This window comes from Centrocercus urophasianus, unplaced genomic scaffold (genome assembly GCF_019232065.1).
Source record: "Centrocercus urophasianus isolate 14NV4802_14NV808 unplaced genomic scaffold, USGS_Curo_1.0 seq_30, whole genome shotgun sequence".
NCBI lineage: Eukaryota > Metazoa > Chordata > Aves > Galliformes > Phasianidae > Centrocercus > Centrocercus urophasianus.
This window is the reverse complement of record NW_024884867.1, coordinates 10,727,165-10,745,689: the sequence shown is the minus strand read 5'-3', so window position 1 is coordinate 10,745,689 and position 18,525 is coordinate 10,727,165. Positions and strand designations below refer to the sequence as shown.

Genomic DNA, 18,525 nt, shown 5'->3' with positions numbered 1-18,525 from the left:
ACAGTGCAATAAAATGGCAGCATTCTCTAATGCCAATAGCATCCACAACGTTAATTCACTCCATCTCTTCTCCTCGTTCTCTCTTGTTCACCTATTATTAAGGTCACCAAAACATGTCATTTGTCTCACTTCCACAATAGCATTATGAGTTAACGCCACTTCCTCTGCTGCTCCCTTTACACGTCGTGGTTTTGGGTGTAGGTTTCAGCAAGGGCATATTGAGATACGAGATAAAACAAGAAAGCGTGAACTCCCCCACCACGTAAACTTCCTCTGAGGAACCTGCAGCCACATGCAGCACAGCAAAGCCCAGCACCCTGCAGCCCTCAGCAGCTGGCTCTGTCAGCCCCTTCTCCAGGCACAATGCCCCAGCTTTGCTCATTCCCACTGCGTGAGACTAACAGAGAATTAAAAAATGAAACCCAAATCCCCGCAGAGGCCCCACACTTTTACCCCCTGCTCACTGTGCTCACCAGGAGAGCTGCCCCAGCCCCGATCCATTGTCTGTTTGCATTGTCTTTCTGTTGGTTTTGGTGGAGGGAATGGAGAGAAAGGGAGAACAAGACATGGGACTGTAAGGAAAGGGAGCTGGGAGAAGACACAGTAATGTGAAAACCACTGAGACAGATGAGCAAATACTCTGTCCTGTTACACAAGGAAAGCTATAGCATACACATAACACAACTACCTCAGGATAGTCTTAATCAAAAATGTCCAGAAATAAAGACCAGATTCCCTCGAACTCCTTTGTCTTTCCTCTTCAGTAAGATGCAATGCCTTCTAGGCTGGTGAATTCAAGATGGATTTAAGACAACTCCTCATTTCAGTGTGTAAGGCCACTGACAGCAAGGTTATCCTGCCCCAAAAGCTGAGGAGCACGGGGAATTTTGGGGGATGAGTTTGTATAGCAGCATCTTTCTGGACGATGAGAGATCTGATCTCCCCAGCACTCCCAGCCAACCTCGGGGTGATGGCAGGGAGATTAAAAACATGGGCAAAACTCACACAGAAGTCATCTGCCCCCGTCCCTCCAGGGGCTCAGGCACCAGCTGGCTGCAGCCGCCCTGCGCTGGGGCTGCATGGAAAGGAGCAGGCAGCAGCCTGAGCTGCTGCAGGAACAAAGCTGTTTGGGAGCCTCTGGGGCAGCCCAGTGCCAGTGCCACTGGTTCATGCAGACTGAAACTTCGCCAGAGAAGGCCCTTTGTGCTTATTTATGGCCAAGGAGATGAGTGAAAATTTATGGGACTTTTCATCCTAATTAAAAGCAGAAGCCATCTAAGAAGAAACAGATTTTTGGAAAAGGAACTTCTAAAGGAAATGTGTTGTAAGGACGTTCATGGGCTTCAGCATTTGTAAAGCTGAAGTACGTAGTTCATTTGTGTTTGTACTTCTGCTTACGCTTTTCACAGGACGCTTCAAAAACCCTCAAGAGCCCTCGCAAATCTGGAATAATATACGCTCTAATTAGTCACCAGCACTGAGCTCATGGGTTACAGACACAGGGGCTAGCTGAGCTCGGCTGGCTCACAGCAGCCTGGCCCTGCCTAACTCAGCTCTCAGAGCAAACTAACGTGGGCTGTTCATCCAGGAAATGCTGTCTGTCCATGTGAATTCAAACCTGGCGTGGCTCTTGTGAAGTGAGGCTACTTCGACACATACAAAGAGAACAACAGCAGAAGCTAATTGCTTTGGGTTGACACCTACAGTTCTGTTCTCGGCTATCACATATTCCAGCTGCCTTACAGAAAGAAGCCCTTTAAAAAGTCTTCGTATTTCTATAATATATTCTCATTTTTCTATCTTTTGCCATTCCCTGCATTGCTCTTACAGACCACACAACACTTCATCGCGGTCTCTTTTTCTTTCCTCTTTCTGAGTATCTGTCTTCTAAGACAGGGCGCTGCTCCACCCAAGGAGAACCTACCTGCCATTCTTCCTCTTGCCCAGAAAAAGATGACAATCATAGTCCCTCTTTCACACTTGGCATCGCAGCAAAACAAGACTGATACTCATCTTAGAATGACTGGTCCCATATTCGTAAATCTTCTCCAGAAAGTCTTGCTCATTTTGCCAGTCCACAGGCACACCATTGTAGGAAGTGCATACTAAATTCACTTTTTTGATCATTTAACTTTGGCTCCAGCTCAAGGAGTTTTAGATTCATAACAAGAGCCCTGTTTCCAATATTGATTTTTGGCATGGGAAAATGCTAATTTATCAAAGGTCCAAAAGAGCAATGATTTTTCCAGTCCAGCTACAAAATTTTACCTACCTACAAGGAGAGATTTTTCATCAGTGTGACAGACCAGCAAGCGGAGGAAGCCCATTAGTTACAAGTTGAGTTTGGCTCTGGTCACTGAGCACGCCTCCACACCCACGAGCTGCAGCCACAAGAGCTCCCAAGCAGGAGCAATACATGCTTCAGTGCAATAACGCTGCTGATCTTAATGCAGACACTGATCTTCCTCAGGATGCCGGTCACAAAGGCAGCTTTGGACACAGGGATCTCCGTGCTCCCACGCGGGCTGTGGGGCAGTGCTGACCCAGCCCTCCTGGGGTCTTTGGGTGGTTCTTCACATCCACGAGCTGCAGTCTGAGCTGAGACGCCGGTTTCCAGTGCTCAACAAGGAAGATGTAAAATCAACAGAATTTGATTTGCTGCCAGGGATGTGAGTAGGCTGCAAAGACTTACATATTTTGCAGAAGCTCAGAATAAAAATCAGCTGCCGCTGCTGTCAAGTGTATGTTACTGGTTTTGCTTAAAAAAAATCTTCCAAGAACAAATGCAATCAAACAAAGCTGCCTCATCCTCCTGCACTTCTGCTCTGAGGACCACAGGTTGCTTCACTGGCTGTCCATCTGCCATATGCTTTCAAGCTTACTCGGTTATTCGCTCCTGCATTTTATTCCTTTCCATTTCAGAAGCGAACAGCTGCACAGATGCTTTATAAATAAACTACGTAATTTTTTGGAAAAGGTTTTTTGTTTATTTTTTTAAGCTACTACAAACTCCCACCTCCATCCTTCACTGTACTCTGCACAAGTTAGTGAAGTTCACCTGCAGCTTGGCTTTGCGTGATGGGCTCAGCTGCAAACAGCAGCGATACTGCAACCATGAGCAACAAACTGCACGGGCTGATCTTATGCTCATTGTAGCCACTTTCTAAGTATTTCAGATCCTAAACTGACTTAGGTATCAGAAATAAATTTGATAGGTGGTCCAGCCTCAGCAATGCAGCCAATCTGTAACCCTACACGTAATTTCAAACAAATCAGTGCATTTTTGGGTGGACAGGCCTCTCGTACTGTTAGCAGAATGAAAACCTGTTCTGGCTGCTCAAGAGGACAGACAGACCTTCCTGACTCAAATCACATATCTCATCTGTGCGTGCAGGAAGTGCATGTACATACATGTAACCATCAAGTCATAAAGGGAATAAGATATGAACCTCCATAAACAAACTGGTATTCTATTTCTCAGCACAGCGGAAGCACATAGCAAACACATGCTGCTGATGAGATAAGGGGCTTGCAGAAACAGTACAGACATCGACAAGTCTCATGTTATTGACACAGAACTACACATCATTCCAAACTTCATTTTGGGAAACAGCTTTGTAAGAAATTTTGCCTGTGACATCTTCAGATAGACGGAGAAACTATGTGCTGCAGCACTGGCAGCACTACTTTCGTGGCTCCAAATGCAGAAATGAAACCTAGGTGCAGCTGAAGGCAACCCGGGCTTTTGCTGTCTTTGGTGAGAGACGAATTTCAGACCTGTGCTAAGCATGGCCCTTGTGTAGGAAGTGCTGCTCCCCTGTTGGATGGCTGAAACTTGGGCTGAGACTTCTCACACAAGGTAACTACTACAGGCTGCAAGTACTCTTTCTGCAAAAGCATGTCCTTAACATTTCTACCACTGCTTCTGAAAACAAACTGGTCTGCAAGGTTAAGGGAGCAAATGGCAAAGTGAGTAGATTTGAAACAAGGAACACACTTGTTTGTCACTGAAAAAGGAACACACACAAAACAGTCTGTGGTGTTCACACAGCTGCTTGTGGAAGCAGTACAAGCACTGTGCAGTGATAACACACCTCACCATTTCACCAGCAGCAGTCTCCAGTGACACCAGCAGTACCAGGAGGGCAGCAGGCGTCTGCTCCCCACTTAGCACCACCAGCAACGTGCTTTCCCCACAGCTGGCAAACAACCTGTCTGCTGCAGAGCCAAACCACTGCTTCTGTGTTTTGCACTCAGCTGCTTTCGTGAGAATAAGAAAACTGCTACTGATATTACGGACAACCCCTGGGTTGGGGCCAGTCATCTCAAAGCCACGGTTTGAACATCTCTCTGCCACCTGGGAGGATCCGCTTCCAGAGCGGGTTTGGGCCAGCGAGGTCTGGCAGGGCTGGAAGTGATAGGCTCTGCCTTATGCTAAATCAATTTAGAGCAGCACTGGAGTCTTAAGAGAAATGGCCAGCCTCAGCAGCTGGTACGTGGTGAGGCAGAAGGCAATTTAATAGGAAAAATGACAACCCATAAGGAAAAGCAACCCCAGCTCACACAGCTCACAATCTCAAAACAGTGCCTTGGCATGCGGAAAACCTGCTAAGGGAGGTAAGAGCTACGGGTTGCCTAATAAAAGAAACTGATCCCCGCACATGCACAGAGCGGGAGCTAAAAATGTTCTCAAATTCATTTATCTGAGAGACAAAAGTAAATCTTTTAACATTCAGCAGTGCTGGAAAACAGTCCTATGATTTACAGGCTTAGAGATTCTAAAAAGAACTCTTTGGGCCTTTTCCATTAAGACTTTGAAATCTGCGTTACAGCCAGTGGGAAACTGCTTCATTCCCACACCGTGCCCTCGATCCTGCAATGTGTGAAGGCGATTCATTATTATGTATGTGGTGCCACAGGCGTGCACGGCATTTTTCAGATAAACAGAAGATGCAGCATCTGCCTTTAGAAGCTTAGGTGAGTCCAGCTGTTCGTGTGATGGGAAAGCAGCGCTCAGCCAGTCTGCCAGGATAGATTTCAATCCCTGTCCCGGAGCAAATGTTCCTCATCGCCCAGTGAAGTCAGCACTGATACTCACCTGGGATGCTGGAAAGCTTTTGATGGAAGGATACTTCAGAGATACATGTTATTGCTGTCTAAAAATTTGTGACATCATTCACAATACTTTAAGACTTTTCAAGTCATGTTATTTTGTCAAGTGTCTGTGATTCAGCTGTGCTTAGCTTTGCATCACGCATTTCTGATAACACATATCATAGCATGCACCAGAGTTACCCTTATCGTAACAGGTATCTACACACCACACGTTTGTTATGAGAGGCAGACAAAACGTGATTCCAGGAATTTTCATACTGACTTTGCTAAGCCACTCATACCTTCTCCCATTTTGTCATCAGTATACACACTAACATCTATGTGCCTGCCTTTTTGGACAACTGAGCAGCAATGGTACCCAAATAGTTGTACCACCTCTACACGAGCAAAATGCGACTGCACATAGAAATAAGGGACATGTGAACAGAAATGGTCAGTTCAACATCACTGCTCCACTGCACACACATGACAATACCACCAGCCCCGTACCTGGGACGCTCCTGCGAGAAGAACAGAAAACCTTCCTCTGAAAACAAGGGATTTTGTTTTTCTGCCACACTCTCTTGTAACTCAGGGCTTGTAAAAAAAGAGGGCATTGACTTTTTTTGTCCAGAGTGGTGAAGGACACAATTCTTAAAGCACAATAATTTTCCCTCTGATTCTTGTATTTAATGCAAAAATGACAACCTATATGGGAAGGAGTGGGAGAGAGGAGGGAAGCATCTCCCACCAATGTTGAAAACTCCCCATGTCTTTCAATCCTCAGGAGCTGACTCTACCTCAAATGCACTCTCCAACAACCAAGGAACCCTCTCCAAAGGCATAAAATTAAATTCAAGGATCCCCAGACCCTTCATGCTCCCTCATGTCAGACTGGTCCCTTGCCAGGTGCATGACAGGCCCATTCTCTACGCCTACTTCTTATACTCTGCATTTCTTTCATGGCAGTGGATATGCAATAGGTGGTGTAGACCTCTGCAATCAACATCAACAGAAGCGAAAGAATTAGCTGTAAAATGACTTACGGAGTAGCCTCTTCCTGAAAGCGATTGAGCAGAACTCTGTGGGAGGAAACAATATGCCACAGTAAGTAATGCAAGAGATTCTGTGTAATGTAAGATCAGATCATTTTGTGATTCCCTCCCCCAGCCCGGTATTACTTAGGGGAAAACTTCACAAGCAGAGCGTCTCAAATTCTCTCCTGACATCCTGCGTGCTGCCACGGGAACGACAGCAAAAGAGCATTTCCAGGGCAGGGCTCTGGAGCTATTTCAGACAAGGATTATATAAACTATAGCATCTTCTAACTGAGGTAAAGGCTTGGCGTGGGATACATCTTCATAGAAACAGGGACTCAAGGATGCAGTGGAGTATTTGTTTAAGCTGTCCCTCTTCAAGAGACAATGGCCACTTCCATGCAGCACATGGGCATACAGATGTCCCCCAGCTCAGGCAGCACGTCTTGCCTCACCAGCTCCAGCTCTGCCACGTAACCACGCAGTCCACTTCCATTCCCCTCATGAATTCATGAGCCTGCAGCCTTCATCGCTGCAGTATTACCATATGACAGCTCTATCTGAAACAATAGCACCGAAGCACTAATTTATCATCTCTCAGAGCTTTAATAAGCATTCTGTCCCTTTTGAATAAGTTAAATTATATTGTTTACTTCTGCTTTTCAGTCCAGCTCCTCCTGCTCCTTTCTCTACCACATCCTTACCTCTTTCACACTCTGCCAAATCACTCAGTGCTTTTCCTTTCTATTATACCACCTCCAGCCGCTTGGCTCTCCTTCCCCTCACCACAGCCCAAGGCCACTGAGCTGCTACTCGTCGCTGGCAGTGGCCTCCTTAAAGCAGCTAAATGAATTCCACCTCTATCTGCAGCTGATGCTCTATGCCTTCTTTTTGGAAATTGAAAAGGAGCCTGGAACAGTTCAGCACGTGACAGGGAGGGAGCAGCAGCACACGACCCAGCAAGCACTCTGCAGGCCCATTTCCAAGTGTGATTTATAATCATGGCGCTTTTGCTACGTGATTTTATTAAACAAGATTCAGGGAGTCTCAGCAGCCCCGTTTCTAACAGTGATATTGCAGTGGGTATCAGAGCCTGAACAAGAGCACTGACGCACTGCAGGCGGACCTCAAAGATCACCTCTCTTCCTGCAGCAGCACTGCGTGTCACTGTGGTACTCAACAACCACAACAGCACAGCACCCCCCAAAAAGACCGGTGCAAACTGACCGTGGACTACTGCAAACACCTGCAACTCCCCACCGGTACAACAGGACCCTCCTTGCTGCCATTCCCAGAGCCCTGCTTGGCACACAGTGCTCTGGAGCTCTCTGCTCTGTGGGAAAAAGGCAGCTCCAGGGCAGGTCTGAGATGCCAGTAACAGATCCTTTATGGGGGCAAACCTTCGGCCTTTTGTGCATCACACATGGATTTGCCTTCAAGCTGTAAAAAGCTAGAGGTATTTATAAAACCTCTTCCATCTAAACTGCCCAGAAACTGCAACAGATTGATGAAATGAAGGGAAGCAACGCTTCTTTCTTTTTGAGAAGCTAAAAGGAACCTATCACTCCTCCTAGATACATGTAAAAAAAACCCAAACGCTCATAGAATTCAGTTTTGTATAGGAGGAAAGTTAGTAACAACATCCTGCAGTTCCAGCTGAACACAAGTCCATCCTGGCTGGTTTGATGGCTGCTCTGCCACTCACCCCGAGCACGGATGGGAGAGGTGGGAGCTGGAAAGCAGGGCGGACGGCGCTTCTTCCTCTGCCCCTCACTCAGCTCGCTTTTAACAGACCAACAGTGTCTAACAAATTGGAAATAATAACCCAAACCAGAAACAGGAGGTTTCATTTAAAGCTTCTCCCTAGGGAGACAGCCCCTCCAAGCAGCCTCGCTGTAACACAGTTCTTTTCAACCTCAGTGACTTGTGGACTCCCCAAATACTTTCCAGGCACGCCAACCGCAGAGCCGCGTTGCTGAGATAACGGCCCGGCATCCCAGGCTGCCCAAGAGCCCCAGGAATCTGCAGGCCAATGATTTAAAACCACCCAGCAGAAAAGAATAAACAATTGCTGAATAAAGTGTTACATCAGAAATAATTAAAACGGAATGGCAATTTGCGCTGGCATTTCTCACATCTAAGGACCGCTTTCTCCTTTGCGAGTTTTAACATTACATTTCCTGGAAATCGAGGGGAAAAAGTTGGTTTTTTTTTCTCCTCCCTCAGGATTTTTATTTTGCGTATAAAGTTAGAAGCTGGTGAACACTTTGGATTCAACTTGTAAAATTCTTTCCAACAATTAGAGCTGTTTGCAAGCATTTTTCTGCACATCTAACAAACCACTGTTGCTTTCTTGGTTAGCTGGGAATGCTGGGGGCTCTTTTGGAGGATCCGTACCAAACTGCCACATGGAGAAGCTCTGAAGGCCCCAATGAACTTCAGCTATGAGCGCCAGAGCAGAGAACAGTTTGCACGCAACCGCGGTGGATGTTCCTAAAGTGACTATCTTTTGGGGTTGACATTAACATAGTTCAATCCACGTGCCTCAATATCCACATCAAATAAGAGGGAAAACGATCAATGTGGCTGCAAATGTAAGAAATGTTAGTGGAAGTTTCACTTGGCCTCTACCCAAGCTGGGAGAAACCTGTGGTGGTGAACGCAGGCCTGCCTGGCAGGAGCAGTTCCTGGGCAGCCTACAGCTGCAGCCTCGTACGGCTGCTGCCGTGCCAGCACTGGTGGCCCTCGTGCCTCTCTCCTCTGCACTGCCCGGAACACCTGGAGCTTCCAAGGGAACCTGGTGCTAGTTAGGGGCAAAACGAGGCTGGTCTGCACATTTAATGATGTGTAAGTGGAACTACAGTGCCAGGTGGCATTTGTGCATAAAGACAAATGGCTTGTAACGTTTTGCAGATGATGTGCTCTTTTGCAGCTAAAGATTTTTAGTTCTTTTTAAGCCCAAGGTTAAAAACAAAACTAGACAGCACAGACAAGACATTTCAGTTATGTCACAGAGTGAATTACTTCTACTCTGGGATAGCTCTCCTGTTAATTACACCGGTTGTAAAAAATAAATACACCTTTCTGGCAGCAAAGGTAAAATCCTACTGTTGAAAAACTCAACTATTCCCACACCAACGTCCTTCAGAGTTGGAGATGCGCTGCAATTTTATTTAAGAGGTCTCCATTCATTATAAATACCACAACTGCAATCTAGAAGAGAAAATCATGACAAAACCTCGCTGACAACCTTCAGCAAGTTTTTCCAAGCTAGTCTACTGAATTGATGGCAAGTGTTATTTCCTTGTATACATGGGAAGCCTTCCCCTGCTCTTATGATGCAAAACAAATCAAGACTCATGGTTTGATGGGGAGTCTTAAAACTATTCTCTTGTTGCCTTTACTTCACTGAGCTCTAAATCACTCTATTTTTCTAAGCAGGGATCAGATTCTAGCATGGTACATGCAGGGGCAGCCACCGTCCATCGTTTCCCAAAACTCTGCAGATGACAGTTCACTAGTGGGGATCTCCAGGCTCCATTTTAAGGCCAGTTCTCCTTAATGTTCTCCTAAATGATTTGGATATAGGACTAAAAGGTGTTTTGAGCAAGTCTGCTGATGATATGCAATAGGGAGGAGCTGCTAACTCCACCAAGAGGCCTTGTGGAGAGATTTAGACAATTAGAGCTGGGCAGTCACCAACAGCACCAAGTTTTATGCCGTTGGTCTTATGAAGAGTGGCTGAGGGAACCGGGATCGTTTAATACGGTAAAGAGGAGGCTCAAGGGAGAGCTTAATTGCAATCTCCTTCAAAAGGAGGTTGTAGCGAGATGGGCGTCAGCCACCTTCCCTCGGTAACAGTGACAGTACAGGAGGTAACGGCCTTAAGTCACACCAGGGGAAGGTCTCTTTTCTCTTGTGACAGTGATAGGACCTGAGGGAATGAAGCTGTGATAAGAGTGGGTAAGGCTAGATACCTGGAAAAGGTTCTTCACCACAGGGTGGCTGGGCACTGGCACAGGCTCACCAGAGCAGTGGGCGCAGCCCTGAGCTGCCCAAGCTCCCTAAGAGTCGGGAGAACGCCCTCAGTCCTGTGGTTTGATTCTTGGGTGCTTCTGTGCAGGGCCAGGAGTTGCACTCCTTCCTTACAGATCCCTTCCAACTGGAGATATTCTGCGACTCTACAACATATTGCCATTACAGGCCTTCCAAAGAGCTCCTTCAGGGTTCCACGCTCTGCAGCATCCCCGTGCTCAGCTTTTCCTGGTCTGAAGCACGCAGAGCTCTTCTGTCCCTCTACACCCTGCCTACAGCTGAGACCGGGCATCCCAGCTTCTCACCGTTAGTAAAGAGGATAAAGGTGGACCTGTGGTGCCACTGCGGTCCAATTCTCACTTCAGTAGATCTTTTGATCACGCTTCTGGCAAGGTACTTCAGCCTTAGGCGCACGTAATGGACCTGCAGCTTTGTGCCCTGCGCTGCTTTAATCCCCTTGCCCCAGGAGGGGAAGCACGGTACAGAAAGTAGGAGGGAAGGGGGAGATGGTGACTGATGGCACACAAAGAAAAGCAGATCACAGCAAACTGTTTGAATTAGAAATCACAGAAATTATTTTATATTCATCTACCAGAGAGAGAATCTCATATCTAGTCTATACAATATGGTAAGCACTTATCAAAGAACATTCAGAGAGAGGAAAATCTCTCCATTTCCTAAAAGACTGTTGTCTGTTAATACATTTAAAGAAAAACAAACAAACATACAAAGATAGGATGATGGAAAACCTGAACAGATAGCCTGGGGGATGGGAGATGAGAGGAAAAAGCTCTGAACAACTTAGTAGCAGGGCTTGCTTTTTTTTTTTTTTTTTTTTTTTTTTTTTTTTTGTTCAGCTGAAGTCAATCCCTTGAAAAGGAGAGTTTTGACTCTTAAGTGGCCAGCACCTCTTGCAACATATTTCCTAATCAGTGAGTATTTACGGTCGATATTTTATATTTCCAATTTCCCCCTAAGGGCTCGTGAGAAAGCAGCACACCTGCCAACCTTTTCAGCTGGGCCAATAATTGCCAATTTGCTCTTTGCCTTAGTATATCACTCAATTTAGCCCTGGCTGTGCCCTGCATACATCCTCATTCATCTCTGTGCCCCCATGACAATTAGAGTGTTAGCTTCAGCTAACTAGGGCAACTATTCTACTAGGGTTGGAAGACAATTATTAGTCTATTTTCCCATCTTGTGGCAACAAAATTGAGAATCCATGACAATTATATTCAGCAATTCTGCACTCTGCCGCCTGCTCCCCCTCCTCGCCCCCACCTTCCGAATATTTCAAATTATCACAGCTCTACTACCACATTCAAATTTTCCATGTTCACAGGGAGTGAGGCTTCTATTTAAATGATAATGAGGGACGATCCATTCAATTTAGCGAGGGAGAAAATCCATTAAAAAGCAGGCAGTTCTTAAGCTGATGGGTCAAGAAAAAGATAAAACCCTTTTTTTTTTTAAAGCCATTACACAAGGCTCTGTGTGGATTTTTGGACTGCTCAGGACATCAGAGAAGACTAGGACAATTATGGAACACGGGGAAAGCCAAAACAAGATGCCCAAGCCTTCCACTTTTACTTGGGTCAACACAACAAAACAGCAGTATGGCTTATCTGGATCGTAATTCTCTGGCAACTTCCAATTACCGCACTATGAAAGACAGCAGAGGAAAATCCCATTTTGGAGAAGGGCTGTTGACTCTGTGCTGGTTGTAGAGGACTCAAGAATACACGTGTAACAGGGACGACAGCTTAGTAATAGGTTTTAAGGGAATTTTACATCAACACTGGGAACACAGACAAGTGGCAAATTCCCAACCCCTGCCCCCCGCACCGCTATCTCAGTTGTACAAAACCTGGGTTAAAACTGGTCTGCTATCCTGCTCAGAAGTTTCATCATCCCAAGGACGAGTTCAGCCCCAACAAATCACACCTCTGCAGCCAAAGATGATTTCACCAGATGATAATAAGCATTTTTTCCCAGTGACCCATAATAAATGGCAGTCAGCGTAATGTCTGGAAAGAAGGGACTGCGGAGCACAATTGCTGTTTTGCTCTGAAGCTGCAGCGCTGTCTCCTCATGGAAGTTGCACTGTGTAACAGCAGAACATTCTGTGTCTGACGGCGGTGTGTGCGTGCCCGTGTGTGCAAGGCACAATCAATCAGTGGCTTTGGTTTTCTTTACAGTGCAATTACTTCACGACAGACCAGGCCACCTCTTGACTTCACGGTCCATTAGAGACTAATGACATGCATTAATGTAAATAAAGAACAACTTACTGGCATCCCATTGAACAAATCACCTCGAGAAACAAATCACACGGAGGAGCTAAAGCTGTTCCTAATAGTGCCTTCCCAATGGAGCCCTCCGTGCGGCTCAGGGAGGGCCGCAGTGCTCCGAAGGCGGCAGTGCCAAGCACGCTCACTGGCACTTCCAGACACACATTTCCCACCACACCTGCTGCGTGCTGCCTGCAGCAGCCAAACCCGCTGCCTCCCGCCTCATTTACCGCATTGTTCACCCAGGTTAATGGGGACAGGGATGGAAGGGAAAGGCAGCACGAAAAACAGTCCTGAAGGCCAAATGCACCAAGCAGGAGAGCCACTTGGCAAAGAGCAATAAAGAGCCCAGGTGCCTCCTGGCACAGCACATCCATCTGCAAGGAGCGCAGCCACTCCAACGCAACCACATCCTAAGAGCTCCACGCATAGCCCCTAACCATGAGAGTGCTGCCCCTGCCTTCCCTGCACAGCCCTCCTGCCCAGCCCCTTCCCCACCCTCGGTGCCGTGCAGAAGGTCTTGCACCACTTCAGCTGCCCACCACTCACAGAAGCCACGTGCCAGGTTACACAGCTTCAGAGCAGCGCGAGTTTGCGCGAGCAAACTGAATCTCTGCAGCGCGGCATCCTCTGCTCCTCCTTCCTTTGCCCCAACAACCTGCTGCCTTGCTCCTTGGCACGCACATGGGGAAAACCACCCAACTGCGCCCATGGGACTTTCGGAGACTTTCTGACAGTCACTAAATAGACTACAGAACATTTACTGGTACACAAGGAAGCACTGTACGTAATTAAAGCTAAACTGCACTCATCACATAATGAACGAAGAGCATTCTGCGATTCATGAACCTTACTTTTCAAACCGTTTAATTACTAATTTGAAAAAATTTCATTTGCAATGGGTCGTCGGGTCACGAGAGAGACTCCAGCAAAGCTCAGAAGCGTGCCCCGGCCTCCAGGCGCTGCCCAGACATCCCCATTGAGGGAGAAGAAAAAGAGCGCCTATTTCCCACTGCATTTCACCGGCTGATTAACTGCCTTTGAAGGTTTGCAGGGAATTAGGCAGTCACACTCCATTCCTACAGACGCTGCCCGTAACTCTGAGGGCAAAGGGAAAAGAGGAGAAAGAACTGCAAGTGCGTAGGCTTAACGAGGAGCGGCTCGAGGAGCGCTTAACGCTTTGACCTGCGCTAATGGCGGGGTCTGCCTGCCTTCTCCCTCTCCCACGCCCCCACGTCGCCGTGCTGCCAGGCGCTGCGCTCACACACCTGTCAAGAGCGGCCACGGGGAGGGCAAGGAGGGCATCGCACCGACGTGGACGCGCGCACGCAATGGGGATCGCTGCTGTCTGCCCCGCTGGCGGTGCCCCTCAGGGGTGACGACCCCCAGGACCCCCGCCCGCCCCCAGGACAAGGCGCCGGCGCTGCTGGGCGCAGCTCGCAGGACGGGGCCGCGTCGCTCCTCCTCCCGCTGCGGGGCTGTTCGCAGCCCCCATTCGCACTCCAAACATGTAGAGAGAATTTTCCCCCGTCACATTTCCCTGTCAGAGCTGTCAAGCTGAATCCCGCTTTAATCTGCCAAAAGCACTTTTCTGCTGACATTTTTAATAAATACTTTCAGCTTTTAAACACATTTGTGGGAGCCATTTTTCCCCCTTTTTCTCCCTTCTCCTCCTATAGAATGGGCTCTGAAAGCCTTAATAGCAAATACGTTACACTTATCAAAGGCTTCCCCCCCTTCCTTTTGCATCCTGAAGCGGAGGTAGTGTTTTCAATTTTAAAGCTAAATTAACTGTCCAATTGAATTTAGCTGGTGTGAGCCGTTTTCTGTGACAGGTTTTAGTTATGAAGCATATTTTACATTAATAGAACTCAACATGAAAACCACTCGCTCTGGGATTTCTGTGGCTTGCCATTGAAATGGCAAATTTAATATTTCAGACATGCTCGTGCCAGCGTTTGATTATTGTTCTTCATTTAAATCTCTCCTAACGGGAAAGGTCCTAATTAGTAAAAAATCATGTTTTAATGAAGGCGAAATGCTAATTGCTAACACAAAAAGCCTTCATATAAAATTATCCCAGCACTGCCATTGATTTCTCGGTGACTCAAAAGCCCATTTGTGTGTTTACACACGAAGGCACCGTTTGCTTTTGTTTTATCATAACATTTCACTCAACATACCATCAAATTTCCTGAGAGAATGACAGCTCTCCCCCCAAAGCCTCCCATATCTTGGAGGCAGGAGGCGTAAAATTAGACGAACTGACTTCGCACCCAAACTACGCAATTATGCGCAGGAGCTAAAACCAAAAATACTGTAAAAAGCTTTTTAACACAACTTCGTGGAGAAAACACAACAAAACATCAAGCCGCTTTTCCCCGAGGAATAACAATTCCATTTTGTTTTCCCATCTCTGATCTTTCGCTTATCATATTATTTGCACCGTGATTATAGTGTTTGCGAGGCAGCTCAACCACTTATGCCATAACACTCAATCATGACATAAAAAAAAAAGTTATTACACAGTGACCTCTGGATGCCAACATTTGTTCAGCAAGATTTATGAAAAGCCGTGTCAGCAGCGGGAATTGCTGCAGCCAAGCGGTGCTTTCTCCTGAGCGGTACTTACATCACTGAGGCGGTCCCTGGAGCTGCTCCGCTGAGAGCTTGTGGCCTCCCTGATGCTGTCCTCCTCGCTATTTCTGCCACTTCTGCTTGTGGGGACCTTCATCTAGAGGGAGAAGAAGGAGGGGGAAAAAGGAGATTTTCAAGCACTGCCACCTGTTCCCGAGGTCACCGACAGCGCTTCACAGCGTCGCTGCTACGCCCGTGGCACCATGGAGGGGCTGCTTCCAGCTCACAGCGATTCTCCAAAGTGGGGCTTCAGCACACGTGCCCACAGATAACTCCTACCGCCAGGGCAGGTCCTCTGACCACCCATCTGTCCCTCCTGAAGTTTGTTTCTGTTCGCACATCGTCTGCTCAGCGCGAGGCGACAGCGTGGGACATCACCCAACTTCCCACTGCCATCTGCAAAGCGCGCTGCCGGGCAGGAGGAGGATAGGATAGATGTGTCATTCACAGCTTCCTTCCTGGGCTCATTTACTAACAAATTATTCTGTTAATTCCCTTGTGAAATATTGGGTGGAAAGAAGTGTTTAATTTGTTAATAGGTTCTATTCATATCAGTTTGGTTCAATTTAAATTACACTATTTAAAATGTCGGCTGTACAAATTGGTACTTCTAATGGCAATAAAACCCCCTTGTTTCTCTCTGTCCTATTTCACTGCAGCCTGCAGCCCTAGTAGAAGGTTTTCGCTGGTGAACCCTACCACACCCCAACCTCTACCAAGAGGGATTTTACATCTGATACAACAAGGGGAGGCAAACCCTGCTGGGATCTCCTAGAAGATCTTCCACCAGTGGCAACTCTGCATTTGCATCCAGTAATAAGGCAGGAATCGACCACTTGAAACTCATCACGCTAAACTCACCCTGCTGTATTTCCTTAATAAAAAGGCCAACAACATCAAGCACTGAAACCTAACCATGTTACATCAGTGCTGTGGCTACCATCAATCACAATTTTCCTCCAGCATAAAGTAAGTACATTTGAAAAGATCTTTTTTTCAAAATACCTAAAATTATCGGCATTCACTTATTATATTCTCTTTTAGGTCTTCATTAAGCAATTCTGATTTCACTTATTGCATTATCCTGACTAGGATTCATGCCAAGCCAATCGGGTAAAGGGCAGAACCCAATTAATCGCTGCCTTTCAAGCTGCTGCACTGAGCTCTCCTCAGCCCCTGGACGTACACTCACTCAGAGCACAGCTCTCCTGGTTCCCACTCATCCCCCACTTCTTCTGCAGCTCTTGGATTTGAAGACTCTCAGCTTCCAATTTCAACGCACCCAGATACAACAAGCACGTTTGCTTCTCCCAAAATGGAAACTGTTGAACTATTACAGGAAAGAACTGCAATCTCCCTAAATGCAATAGGGAAATACCTGCTGAATTCCCTGGCTTTCCGATCCGTAACCGGACTGCTTTCATTTAGCAACACATCAAAGCCTGTAACCATTGCTGTGCTTTTGACATAAACAACTGGACAGCTGCAACTTAAAGGAGAAATAAATCACTTCCTAACCTTCCTAAACCTTCCTAAGCGCCAGCGTTCGCTGTGGGGTTATTCAAAGGGACTAAGCTGTTCAAAGTTAGCACAGACTTGCATAACCTTTTACCAGACTTCAATCCTTTGCTGTTTTTCTCAAGTTACAGTATGCTCCAAACACCACCTGCTTCTTTCCTCCAAGTTTCATTAAAGGAGAACTACACCTACACACAAGGTAACAAATTGAGACAATTTGACCCGACAAGGTCTTGCGCGGGCAAGCAAATTAGAAGCATCACTGCTGCCATTAACCTTTCCAAGTAAATATCAATTATTAAACTTGCAGCACTACCTCTGTCCCCAGTTTGCTGCTGTGAAGTAAGAGGGTCATCAGCCTTTTTGACAGATGTTGTTCATTTACACCTGCTGCCTGCCAGCGGGGGAGCCTGCACACCCGCAGCCCCAGCGCTGAGCCAAGCTGCCTTAATTCATCAGTAATTACCCTAATGAGCCACATGCAGGACCCAGCTAGGAGGACAAGTTGTTCTGCTAAGTGGATGCAATGGCTTCATGGGCACTCTCAGCAGCCCGGGGTATCACAGCAAGCCGGTCAGAAGCTTCTCTTCCAGTTGCTGGCTGCACGACTTCCAATCATTTCCTCTGGCTGTTTTTGCCTAAGGTCGAGAAATTCCTCCTGACTGTACCCCCTAACCAAGCTTTACAATAAAACCTGCTGCTGCCCTGCCTCCAAAAAAGCTTCTACTTCTCCTTATCCACACTGCAGCAAGCTGACCAGGCCCAGGAAGCAGAGGCGAGGAGGCGGCAGTGCAGCCGTGCTGCAGGACTCCATAGGGCAAGGCACAGACCTGCAGCACACAGCCCAGACAGCAGTGCCACAGCTGCACAGGAGAAACATGCTGCACCTTGCTGTGCTGGGAACTCACACAGACGTTACAGCAACATCAGTAGCAATCGTTACATATTCGAATTATAGGAGCCAAATAATCTAGAGGTACACACGAGAAGGAGACAAGGCAACGCAGAGCAAAGAAAAGCTGGAGTGTGCAGTCCCAGCTGTGTGCCATCGCTCAGGTGTGGTCTGCAGCAGAAAGCACTGACCTGTTGTTGGGAACGCAGCGCTGCATGGCAGGCTGGCTTGGCAGGAGTGAGGGAAGGTCCGGAAGGACCTGCACGGCCGCGGTCCATTTGCATGCTGCAGGTGCTTGCAGACAATCCCCAGCCATATTTGGAGCCAAGAATTATGAACCCTGCGCTGTTGGACATCATGTAGCATGATTAAATACCATAACTCATTCCAGTAATAACTCCGGCTCTCATTAAAGTCCAGCTCTGCTTCCTGAACTGCTGCTGCCTTTTCGTTCCTGCCACCAAACCTGAGCCCTCCCTACTTCTCCTAATGGGGCATGGGCAGAGGGAGATACGAATGGGCAGAACGGGGTCTCAAATCCCTCAAAGGGCTTTTCATTATTACCAAGCTGGCTCTCAGCACCAGAGTTTTAATCATAACAGATCAGTCCATTCTCTATTTACTTAAGCTTCGTCCACGTCAGAGCAAAGCACATTTTTATTTGGCGCACCTATTTTCAAATCACAAGACCGCTGTCCCCACTTGTTATTAATAAACACGCTTCCATTTATCACAAGCTCTGCTGAAGTGCTGCGGGGAGCCTGGGGCAAAAGGAGACAAATTCTTTTCTTAAGTTGTTCTGAAAGGTGCTGGGCTCCCCGACCCTCACCCCCATTAACCCAGCACAGCTAGTTCGCTCCTGCTGGGAGCTCCCCGGCTTGCGCGGCGGCGAGCCTGGACTGATCTTGTGCCATCTCAATATATTTGTTCATTATCTTGCGCACACACAGAAGCATTTGGAAATGTACTCGGGGCACAGGCCAAATTGAATCATCTGCCTTCATTTTCCACACGATCTGAA

The 18,525-nt window shown here is 47.2% G+C and overlaps 1 protein-coding gene across 20 annotated transcripts in view; it reads right to left on the bottom strand.

Annotated features, from left to right (window-relative positions):
* The window catches only part of FBRSL1 (fibrosin like 1), a 416,280-nt gene that overhangs the window by 232,481 nt on the left and 165,274 nt on the right, over nt 1–18,525 (bottom strand). For 16 of the 20 annotated variants that reach the window (XM_042829012.1, XM_042829020.1, XM_042829005.1 and 13 more), the window contains 2 exons: nt 15,090–15,191; nt 6,141–6,176 (listed from right to left, as the gene is read on the bottom strand). In XM_042829012.1, coding sequence (XP_042684946.1) covers nt 6,141–6,176; nt 15,090–15,191 — 138 coding nt within the window. Of the gene's footprint in view, nt 1–6,140; nt 6,177–15,089; nt 15,192–17,078; nt 17,143–18,525 lie in introns of those variants that run through there. The other 4 variants (XM_042829010.1, XM_042829014.1, XM_042829022.1 and 1 more) reach the window with 3 other exon arrangements.